Source organism: Lepidochelys kempii, chromosome 2 (assembly GCF_965140265.1).
Source record: "Lepidochelys kempii isolate rLepKem1 chromosome 2, rLepKem1.hap2, whole genome shotgun sequence".
NCBI lineage: Eukaryota > Metazoa > Chordata > Testudines > Cheloniidae > Lepidochelys > Lepidochelys kempii.
In genome coordinates this window covers 189,988,890-190,001,080 of record NC_133257.1, presented here as the reverse complement: position 1 = coordinate 190,001,080, position 12,191 = coordinate 189,988,890, and the positions used below count along the sequence as shown (strand labels likewise).

Below are 12,191 nucleotides of genomic sequence, written 5' to 3'. Positions count from 1 at the left end.
TCTGACTGCTTCAGAGCAGAGTGCTTTAGAGATGTGCATACATAATCTGGGAAGGGCTTATTCTAAATTCATGATGAAGACAGCATCTTTCTCCCACTTAAAGAGACAGGAAGTGAAGTGAGCCATACTAATACTGTCTTTAGAATAGGCATACCCTACAATTTAAAAAAAAAAAAAACCACAAAAAACCTTTCAATGAACTTCATGTTCTTAAAAGGTGCTGATGGGAGCAATAACCACAGCGACTACAGACAGGTAAGCACAGGCAGCAACAATGCTAGTTACCCCATCTCCTAGGGTGACCAGACAGCAAGTGTGAAAAATTGGGACAGGGGAAGGGGTAATAGGAGCCTATATATAAAAAAAAAAAAAAGACCCAAAAATCAGGACTGTCCCTATAAAAAAAAATCAGGACATCTGGCCACTCTACCATCTAGTAGGGTGTAGTCTAGGGATGAGGGTAACTGTTTCCATGACTGTTCAGGATGTGGCCTCTGGTCAAATTACTGAGGCAATGGCCTATCCTGGGAAGTATGCGAACTGACATGAAACCATTCACTTATTTTGTGTGGCACACTCTACTAGTACCTTGCCTCAAGGATGGCAGCTCACATCCAGCCTAGGTCAGTAGTGACTGAAGCTCTATAGTCCATCTCTCTCAACCTGCCACAGCCCAAATACACGACAAAAATCAATCATGCAAGAAATACAAAATGCTGTGGGATTCAACCCATTAGCCTAAATAAACTTTCTATAACTGTTTTCATGATTCTTTATTTCGACTGTTAAGTTTTTGGTAAGAACAAGAAAATATGTATTGTGCACAGCAAACTCAGTGACTAAAATGAGTGCTGTCTCTTGAAGTGACAGTCCACACCAATCCTTGATATTTACATCAAGGTATAGTAACCACCTCTACACACAAACATCTGCTTTACAACTTAACTTTGTTCTCTAGCAAAACTGTGCATAAATTTAAGATCACTGCTAGCCATCAAAAATTAAAGATCCAACACTTTTGGGGCAGTAAAGGATCTCATTTCTTATAGTAAGTTACAAAGAGGAGAGGGCTACAATTACTTCATGCTAATATTCTCTTATTTGCAGGGTGAACTGGTTACAAAAGACTATCCAAGTTATGCCCTGGCAGTTATTGGACTACTTGTGGCTGCATCCACAATGTGCATACCACTAGGTGCAATAATAATTTTTATTATGAAGAGACTGAAGAGAAATGTATCAACTCTTGAATGAATGTTCATAACTGGACTCATGAAAACTTCATCACCAGTTGCAATACCTGTGTGGATCTTTGAGACCACAGCAACCATTACTTGTAGCAACTATTTATAGATCTGCAGAACCTTGGGTGATGTATTTACCATGAAGTGCTCTTGGCAGCTCCCACAGTGGTTCAAAAAGCTCTTCTGTAGCAGATGAAGCTTTAAGAGGGTCTCTAACTGATATACAAACCTCACAAAAAGCCACTTAGCACAAGTTACCAAGTATTACTGGCTAATGACAACTGATGTTAGGCTGTTCTCTCTCACTGTGCAGTACTGTCTACTTCAAACAATAAGCATCAATTATCTGAAAGCAAGTACTAGAAATTACTCTTCAAAATAGTATGCATATACATGACTGCGTTTCTTGAAATTTTATATATATAGTTTGACTTCTCAAATTTTGTAATCTGAATGTGACAGTCTACTATTTGAGAGAAAAAATTACTAGGAAGTATCTGTATGTTGAGGTAAAGGAGGTCAATATTTCTTAAAAGAGCTGACGTAAAAGCAAAACAGCTTAAGCTTATGCATAAGCTGTGTCAATTCTTATGTTTCCAATAGAAGTAAATATCAAGTTCCACTATGCAACTGTGTACAGTACTTGTTTTCTAGGGAGTTACTAGCAGATGCACACCTTTAAGCAGTAAAATGCATCTGTGACAGTTTCACAAACCACTCAACACAAGAGCCTCACACCATACAACTAACTTCAACAAAGTTCACACCCATGCATATGTATTTTGATTTTAATCTTCTGCCACATTCCAATGTTTTATAGACCTGAACCATTTTTCCCTGTGAGAAATTTTTTCTATAACAGAATGAACTCATGATGTGTTACATTAAATTTCTATTAGATAGTAGAATTGTACTAATTTTTGTTTAGAACTACAGAAGAAGTGACCCTGAAATGCAATGTTAAACAAAACACAACATTTAAAAGTATAAATTCTCTAAGTACACATTTTGGTTATGTGACCTTAATAGAACACAGTAGGTGTCTTGCAAAGGAAGAAGCAATGTTCATTTTGATTGAAGAGTATTACAACATAACAAGTAGCTTTCCTGGTCAGAGAAAAGCTAGAGGTGAAATTATAGTATGTACTAGGAAAAGAAACTCTCTCGGCTGAACTGCAAGTACAAAGGTAACATGGCATGCTTAGTCCGCACCAATGCTCTACTATTGCATACAATGAATACAAACCCCATTCAGGGCTTAACTGACAAAAGAGACAACTTTTTCACATTTGTGTTTATTAAAAATTGACATTGTAAACAAAACCTGTACAAAAAATATCAGACTGCTTAGAATTTTGTAACATGTATCTGTGGTGAGAGAGAAGTTATCGCCTAGGTCCCCCTCTTCCTCTGCCACGGCCACGGCCTCTGCCCCTGCCTCGGCCACGGCCTCTTCCTGCAACTGAGCAAGCAAACAAAACAAAGAACAAGTTAACTTTTACACCTGAATAGAGTTTATTTCAAATAAAGTGTATGCTGTATCAAGTGTAAAAGACATTGTATTTTATCGTACAGGACTTGTAATTGGATACCAGACTGTGATAATGCTACTGAATTTCACACACACCAAAGGTTTTGGGGTTTTTTTCCCTCTATTTCAATTCCCTTGCACTTGAGTTTTGCATTTTTTTAAAAAAAAATGCAAACAACTTATATAATTCACACTTCTCAAGTCTACTTTCACTTCTGAAAACAAAGGCATATACTAGCTTTCTGAATATGAAAGCTTGACACGTGCCTGTCTCTCTCTCTCTCTTTCTGAATAAAGCTAGCCATTCAGGAACTGGGATTTAAATACACAAGATGCTACAATGCTGTGGGCTTCACACCCTATTCATATAACTTATTAACTATGACAAAATATGTATGGCAAAGAAGCAGGCAAAGGTAGGTGTAAAATGTGTAAGTGTAGACAGGCCAGAGTTTTCCAAACTGCTCAACTTTCTTTTAGGCAAATAAAAAGTAGCTACATTTTCTCAAGAGCTGATCATTCAACAGCTCCTGTTTTCAATAAGAAATGTTGGGTGCTGAGCATTTTTCAATTTTTGGCCATCTCTTGGCTTCAACAGTTTAGTTCAAGAAAGATGGAAATCATCCAACTGATTTACAGTATCGAATAGGAAAGAACATGCTAAATGAGATCCTATTCATACATTCATAACAAATTTACCTGCTATGTTGGCATGTCTTTTTTTCCTAATACATGCCTGACAGAACTACTGACCAAGCTACTACAGATTTTATATATCCCATTAGGCAGAGACTTTCAAAAAAGGCATATCCCATACAAAAGGCACTTGCCTCTTTTAAGCAATGGGAATTGGAAGCAATAAATGTGCCTCAATCATATGGCTTCATGACAGTCTGTCAAGGGGCACGGGTCAATTTCACCCAAAGGAGGCTGGGTATGACCCCATAACCATTTAGAGGTGTGTTCTAATCATGGTGCTTTGCATGTTCTAATCATGGTGCTTTGCATGTTTAACTATGGTTTGAGAAGATTGAGTATTGTGAAGATCTGAAAAAAAATGGGTTTGTCTTCATAAAACATCAGTGAGGTGCATTATTATGGAGGATTAGCAAATTGAGATAAATAGCTCTAATTACATATTACAGTCATACATGTTGGGATTTCTGATCAATTGATCTTGTCGATGAACAAGAAATGTTATGGAAACTAACCTGAAATGGATATCACCAGTTTAAAAAAAAAAAAAAAGCTTTGTTGAAATTTCTTTACCTATTTTTCAAAGGTAATTTACTGAAAGATTTTAGACAAAACCATTCAGATCGCAACAAAAAAAATTAAAAAAATTATAGCAGAAACAAAATTTGAGAGAGGTACTCAGGAACAAGCTATTTTTACTCAATTTCCAAAAATGATTGAGATTTCCAATAACTTGAACTCTACCCACCATGTCACAGTCTCAATGTATTAAGTCAGAAACAAACTACTATCTAGCTACCTCATTTGTTTCCAGTACAGGCCACAAATCATCATCTAACGCATATGACTCAAAGATCATTCTCTAGTTCACCTTCCCATATGGTACAATGTAACTTATCCTTCATGTACTGACCTAAATAAATGTGTTAGTCTCTAAGGTACCACAAGTACTCCTTTTCTTTTTGTGGATACAGACTAACATGGCTGCTACTCTGAAATCTGACTCCTATTTCTATTTCCCACATGGTCAACAGATATTCATAGTGGGTGGGGGAGTCTCAATGTTGTGGAGAGCCCTATCAATATGCCTACACAGACTAGAGCTACACTGTCCAGACCCTGAAATCATCTTATTAATATAAATTAGAGAACCCAAACTCCATTACTGCTCACTTATCCCCTTTATACAATCTACATAATATGTACAGGCCAGAGATCTACGAGTACTACAAAAACAACGAGGAGTCCGGTGGCACCTTAAAGACTAACAGAGATTTATTTGGGCATAAGCTTTCGTGGGTAAAAACCCACTTCTGAAAAACCCATGCATCTGAAGAAGTGGGTTTTTTTACCCGTGAAAGCTTATGCCCAAAGAAATCTCTGTTAGTCTTTAAAGTGCCACCGGACTCTTCGTTGTTTTTGTGGATACAGACTAACACGGCTACCCCTCTGATATTCAGAGGGCTACATTCATCAAACCAGGCTAGGATGCTATTTATTAAGGGGGAAAGAAGGAGGCCAACATTTCTGTAAAGCAAACCATTGTTCCATTCACAGAATTTATTGTTTCCAAGAGCAGTCAATGATTTGAAAGCTTTATGTGAAGTTATCTTAAGCATATCCTTATCAGGTGGGTGAAAACATAGCACACAGGTAAAGTTGTTTATGAATTCTAAAACTACAAATTCTCTCTTTTTCTAGTTTTTCTTGTCACAACAAAGTTCTCATAGTGTGGCTTTAAATTAATAGCCCTCTATTTACAACTTTAATGCTATCTAAAAGTTTTTTTGTTTAAGAACTGTCTGTCTGAGGAAAAATTTAGAACATTCTTGTGTGAAAATATGAGGTAGATGGGATTTGGGGCCAGAAGTCTACCTATCTGAAAACATCCCAGGCTTATCATGAAAGTTAAGATCTTCAGGGACCATATAGAATCCAAAGGTTCATTTTTTCCCCTGTAACACACAACTCCACAGTTATCCACTCATCATAGTAAGAGAGTCCCCTCTGTACTAGCTCATTGAGATTAAGAAACAAAACCTGAAGTTAATAGCGCAAACAGATGCGGCGCACACACACTAGTGAACTTCAAGTCATTTTGAAATTATTTTTTTCTCCAACTTAAAAAAATGTCTTCTCTGGTAGGACATTGTTGGATCATATTAAAGAAGTTCTGTATTAAAATCACAAATGAGTTTGATTCCCCATAGTTTAAATTCCAGGGTATTACTAATTAAGAGGTCTCTTGGGTTTTGGTACTGTTTCTCTCCCTCTGTGTGTGAAACTTGCAAGCTGCTAATTGTGTTAGTACATTCTAAGACAGAGTCTGTTCTCAAAGCCATTCTTTGTAACAACAACTACTCACACAGAGAGAGACTCAAAGCAATACTCTGTAACAACAGAAACAGCACCCAGAGACTCCCCGCCCTTTTGTTGTATTCATCTCGCTTTGTTAACAATGGTGATTAAAATAGAGATAGAGGATGTATGTGGATGGATGCTTGGTGTGAAAAATAACTGAATGACCAGGGAGGTGCCAGCCTAAGAATCCAGTGTCCATCGGCTGAAGAAGGCGTCAAGTGGAAATAACCAGAGGACCTCCGGAGGGCAGACTGGAATCCACCCAACAGCCTCAAGAATGGGAGAACCAAAGAACAAGATAATATCTGGCAGCACGGAGCCGTCAGGAATGTGCCATCTGCTGATTGATTCAGCAACAGCATGATGAAGCAATTCCCATAGACTGGCATAAGAAGAAGCTCCTATAAAAATGGTCTCTAGAAAGTGAGAGTTTTGGGGGTCTGATTCTGCAAACCAACTTCCAGGAGCATCAGACAAGGCCCTGCTCCCTCCTCATGTCCAGGGCACCTGGCCAGTGGCTTGGCATGAGCAACTCTAAGGTAACTATGATAACAACCTTGCAGAACGTGTGTGTGTGTGTGTGAATAAATATGAGATTGAATGGAATGTTATAGCTATAACTAACTGCTTACTACGATTCTTTCTGTATTCACAATAAATGTGGTATTTTGCCTTTTCCCTTTAATAAGATCCTGCTGGTTTTTATTTTATTGGTATAATATCATCACATACACATAATTTCAGATTTATGCAGAATTTAAGAAGGGTGTCCAAGTCAGTGAAACTCAATGTTTAAGGCGATCAGAACATCAAATAATCTACAAACTGCCAGTGCCTTCCAGCTAGAGGACAAGAAACCTCAAAACTTTTTAAAGATTACTTCAGATTCAATAAAAGTACTAATTTATGGAGCAAACAAACCACCCCCTTAGTAATCTGGAATAAAACAAACGTGAAATCACAAACTAACCTGCTTCCCTTTTCTTGGATTTGACTTTTGGTTCAACATCCACTAGCAAGGTATCCAGAGGTAAACTGTCTGGCAGAATGAAGTATCGAATGTTATTTCCTCGAATACTCAATGTCTCCAACTGTACAGGCTCTCTGTTCTTCAGTGTCATTTTCACAGCTTTAAGATGTGTATTCATACTGACATCCACTCCTGAAACACAGAGGGATGACAAATTTTAGGGAAGAGAATGACTAAATGCATCAAAAAATTGGTTACTTTTAGTACGCTAGGTAATGCCATTTTCAAAAGGACATTGTTACGAGACTTACATTTGAAAAGGAGGTGCACAATTAGTAGCTATCTGTGGAAAAATCTGACAACAAATGGTAAGTCTGGTAGAACCAGAAATAGAATCCAATTCACCTAGATAGCATTCAACTGCCTTAATCACAAGACCATCCTTTCTCTTCCTGTAGTCCCCTATATCGTTCTCTAAATACCTTCCCCCTTCAACAGCTAATGAGGCAATGGTCGAACAGACTCATTGACTGCACAACCCTGGTTTATTCACTGAGCTTTACTCATCCTGGCACTCAACTTCGGCAGTGGTCCTGCAAGAAAAAAAGAAGTGTATGATCGCTTAATTAAAGACCGTATCATTAAGGCTGTGAGTCTGTCATGGACGTCACAGAAGTCATGGATTCCATGACTTTTCGTGACCTCCATGACTTCTGCAGTCTGTTTCTGGCTGGGCCAGCAGCACCAGTTTGGGTGTGTGGAAGAGGGTTCAGGGCTGAGGTGGGGCCAAGGGTGGGGGCTCCCCAGCTCACAGTGGCATGGCCTCCCTGCAACTCCTAGGCAGTGGAGGGGCCTCCAAGCCATGTGTTGCCCAGGCCCGCAGGCCCTGCCCCCAGCAGCTCCCATTGGCTGCGGTTCCCTTAAGAAGGGCATGCGTGCAAGGTTATTTTAGGGAGGTTGCATTATTGCCACCTTTACTTATATGCTGCCTTCAGAGCTGGCCAGCCAGACAGTGGCAACTGTTGGCTGGACACCCAGGTCTGAAGGCAGCACCCTGCCAGCAGCAGTGCAGAAGTAAGGGTAGCAGCACCGCAACCCCCCTACAATAACCTTGCGACCCCCCAACTCCTTTTTGGGTCAGGACCCCTACAATTACAACACAGTGAAATTGTGGATTTAAATAACTGAAATCATGAGATTATTTTTAAGATCCTATGACCATGAAATTGACCAAAACGGACCGTAAATTTGGTAGGGCCCTAGTCATCAGCGAAATATAAACCCGGTACCTCCAGCAGAAAAAGAGCCCTACTGTAGACGAAATTATACCTTTATAAACATGCTTACACCGGACTAGCTTACTGTGGTTCAACAAAACAAAATAAGCTATCCAGGTATAACTGCCTACACTAGGGTGTTTACTGCCATAACTGTGTCTTTAAAAAAAGAAAATCACACCCCTTACTGACGGCTGTACACAAACATCCACAGTAAAACTTGAGGGTAGACCAAACACACCTTTAGTTAAACCAGTGCAACTTTGTGAATAGACAAGACCTAAAAGAGATTCCCCTAAGCCACTTTGGTGTGCCAATTATTACAATTCAGGAGTACCTGGCTCTCAGTATTATAATCCAACAGACCAGAATCTCAATACAGAAGCTTATTACAATATTAAACAATATTACAAAATTTGACATTTTGCCCCCGGTCTATTATTGTGACCAATTATGATCTATGAGTCTTCAAAGCACTTCCTGGTGGTCTATGAAGAGCTGGCAGGTCAGAGTGATGGCCATGCTTCCAGTTGCTTCTACATGCACCTGGGCTCTTGATAAGAACTCAGCTGCCTGTAAATACAGATAACTTATCTCATTTTTACCTGCCTTTAGTAGGGGATGCCTCTATATAAAGGAGGAGAAGAAACAAGAGCCACCACCTGGGTCTGGAGATGCTAGTTACTACATGAAGAAGAATGTCAGTGGAAATGTAGGAGAAAGGAAAAACGCAGTTTAGCAGCAAATTCAAGGCAGAAGGAACTAAGGGATCAAGAAGCATATGCAGGAGCAGAAGGCAGCAAAGAAACCTGCATGGGAAGGTCAGAGAGGATAACAGAACACAAGGGTGGGAAAAAAAACAAACACAGTAAGCCCCAGTGAGAGACAGGGGGTGGTCCTCAACACAGTATTTATTCAGATGTGGTCCATGTTATTAAAACTTTGAGAACATCTCATACATTAGATTAGTTGCCTGTTGCTGGTCTTTAAATGACATGTACAGTCTGAACATTCACCACAAATATACGAGTAAGGAAGAACCCTAAACTGATGTTCCTAATGCTACTGGTTGTGGGGTGATTTTAAACTTTTTGTCACCCAGTATTTCACAAAATGCATCTCTTAACGAGACTCATTTAGCTGTCACAGTGGAGTCTCTTTAGAAGAGAACAGATTTTCCTTTCACTGTCTATCAATTCCTTAATTATTTTAGTTTAGGGTCCAACTTCTTGAATATGATACCTGTGATTGTTCCATGCACCTGTGTTCCATTCTTCAGTTCAATGGTCACAGTCTCATGACTCAATTTCATTAGAAACCTGCAAAATAGAAGTGTACTTGAAAAATAGAACTTCCATTCCAATATCATAATACATGAATAATCCTCAGAAAGTACCCAGGCCCTGCCATGCATATTGCACAAAGCAGGGGAGATCTCAAACCTCACAATATTGCAAAAAAGTAATTCTGTATGGACTCTGAGGCTTTGCAACAACAACACCACAACAGTGAAAACCATGCAAGAGAGCATCCTTGCCAAGCAACCTGACTGAACACTGCTCCAAAAAATCCCCAAACATACCAAGTACAAGTCTGCTACACCTTTATTTGGAAGTCAAACATTATAAAGCAGTTGCTTTTTGCTGGTTACCCATCACCTAAGACAAACTTTGCTTTTTAACAAAATAAATATAACAGCTATAGTTACCGCTATGGTGCAAATAGCCAAGTACATTACTTGCATCATAGCACTAGAAGGCACCATTAACCCCTTGCCAAAATGCAGGATATGTTGTCTAAACCACCCAAGACAGATGGCTGTCCAGCCTCCTTTTGAAAACCTCCAGTGAAGGAGGTTCCACAAACCTCCCTTAGCAATCCCTTCCATTATCAACTGTTCTTACAGTTAGGACAACAGTACCTAAACAGAGACAGGCTAGTTTATCCCAAAATTTGTTTAGTTAAAAATGGTTTTACAAAGCTGTCAATGGTAAAGATATTTGTTAAATAACTCATTTGCATGAAACAGTCATTGTAGCGCAAACACCATTGAATTGTGCTAACGTTTATGAACCTTAAAGTGAAAGCGACAATACAAGAAACTAACCTATTTTCATTTGTACAATCTGAATGAAGTGCAAGAAGTGAACAGTACCAAAAGTGAAAAATAATTTAGTTTTTTAAAATGTTTGAATTATTGTTTAATGGGGTTAATTAGCACTTTAAACATTGCTTTAAAGGGAAGCAATTGGGATTTTTACAAATCCACTGCCATACTTGCTTTTTTTTCTTTTAAGTTAAATATGACAGATGGGAATGCCCTGACATAGCAGCACTTACAAGCACTGCATGAATGCTTTTTGTATGTGGATTAGCTGGGAGTAGGGAGTCCCTCTCTTGCTGAATTTAGCAGCTCTGAGAAGCGAGCCAAATTTTTCCTTATTCCCCCCAAACTCACAATTACCAGAGAATAAATCTTCTGGCTAGTAAACAATTGTACAACTTACTGAGGGCTGCTTTAAAATACGCGGGAAATAACAACACCAGATTGGGCGATGGCATTTTTTTTTTTAAATCAATAACCGGAGTCATGTTTGCTTGCTGGCTAAGGAAGAAAGCGCAAGTAGCCATGGAGTCACAACCAGAGAGCGAAGGTCAGAGCCCAGCAAGAACTATCCAGCTAAAAACCGAACCCAGAGACGCGCAACCCAAGTGCGTGATGTTAAAGATCAGTTTCCTTAGGGGGGTGCCTGGGAAAGGAGTAGCCGCGGGGGGAGAGGAGGACGGGAGCAACCCCCGCTGCGGGAGTGGGGCAGGATGGGGGCGGGTGGGAGCGGCCACCCTCGAGTCCCCGGCTTAGGTGCGCGCTGTAGGGGGAGGGGGGCTCCCTGGCACAGCCCTGCCTGGCAGCCCTTCGCGCCCCCGGGCCGGCTCCTCGAGAGCAGGGCCGCTACCAGGCGGCACCTGCTCCGGGCGTGGCGGCAACTGGGCCCCTGCTCGCACCCGCCGTGAAACGGGGAGCCCGGGGCGACAGCGGCGCGAGGCGAGCGGGGGAAGGAGGGGGGGGGGGCGGAAGAGAGAGGAGCGCGAGCAGCCAGAGCGGCACGAGACGGGGGAAGGTTCATGCTCCGGCCCAGCGCGCGCCTTTCCCGCCGCTGCCCGCTAACCCCCAATCCGCCTCCATCCGGGCCCATCTCACCTCACGAGCTTCATGGCGGCGGAGCAGGGGCGTCAGGCCAGCCGGCCGGGACCACAGGGCGGCAACCCCGGCAGCGGGGAAGGGAAAAAAAATTGAGCTCGGTGCGGAGGCCTCAGACCAGGCCGCTCCGGCGCTCGATGAAAGAAACGCACTGGCCGGAAGTGACGCTCCTCGCACCCGGATATGAGTGGAAGAGGCGGGGCTTAAGCGCCGCCTGCCGAGCCGGGGCGAGTTGGCGACGCGCCTGCGCGGTGGTGCCAGCCCTTTATCTCCGCCGGGCAGCGCCGAACAGCCGGAGCCAGGCGGTGGCGGTGGCGGTGGCGGCAGCAGCAGCGCCGGGGGCGGGGGCTCTGGGTCGGCAGGGGTCAGGCTGAGCCCCCGCTTAGAGCCTTCCCCGTAAGAGCGGCCCGGAGGCCTGAGGTAGCGCACTCACAGAGTGGCTCCAGCCTTCGGCCCCTTCCCGCCCCGGCAGCCCTTATTCATTTGCTAAGGGCTGGGTGGGGCGCTGCTAGGCCGGCTCGCCCCCCTCCCCCCGGGTGCCTTGCCCCCGCTTGGGTTCGTGGAGAGTTGCGGGAGGGCCCAGCCCGCCCCAAGCGTCAGCAGGGCCCTGCAGGCTGGTCCCCATTTGACCCTGGGTGCCAGCAACCCCGGGCAGGCTGCCCAAGACTCCGTGCACAGCAGGCGCGGTCAGGCTTCAAATAGCCCAACTCTGCCCAGGGGCGTTGGTCCTAGGCAGGGGTTGCAACCTTGATTGGGAATGCAGTGTACTTTACCAGGCAGGTATAAAGATCAAAACTTACCTGACCACTACAGCTGTACTGCAGCACGCCCTGTACAGAGCGCGGTTAGTGCCATACTTCTGGCCCCACTGCACGCCGTTCAACATAACTAGGTGCTAAACTTTTGTGCCAAT

The 12,191-nt window shown here is 42.5% G+C and overlaps 2 protein-coding genes across 5 annotated transcripts in view; one reads left to right on the top strand and one right to left on the bottom strand.

Moving 5' to 3' along the window:
- SLC6A20 (solute carrier family 6 member 20) overlaps positions 1-4,085 on the top strand; it is a 41,516-nt gene extending 37,431 nt beyond the window's left edge. For all 4 annotated transcript variants that reach the window (XM_073333158.1, XM_073333157.1, XM_073333155.1 and 1 more), the window contains one exon: positions 1,108-4,085. In XM_073333158.1, the coding sequence (XP_073189259.1) occupies positions 1,108-1,254 (147 nt within the window). In that variant the 3' untranslated portion in view covers positions 1,255-4,085. The remainder of the gene's footprint in view (positions 1-1,107) is intronic.
- Positions 2,524-11,460, bottom strand: SNRPD1 (small nuclear ribonucleoprotein D1 polypeptide). Its single transcript, XM_073333165.1, has 4 exons — positions 11,279-11,460; positions 9,322-9,398; positions 6,803-6,994; positions 2,524-2,706 (listed from the first exon to the last, which is right to left on the bottom strand). Exons 1-4 carry the CDS (start codon positions 11,290-11,292, stop codon positions 2,630-2,632), a joined length of 360 nt encoding a protein of 119 aa, XP_073189266.1. The 5' UTR covers positions 11,293-11,460; the 3' UTR covers positions 2,524-2,629.
- Between the last annotated feature and the right edge of the window lie 731 nt (positions 11,461-12,191).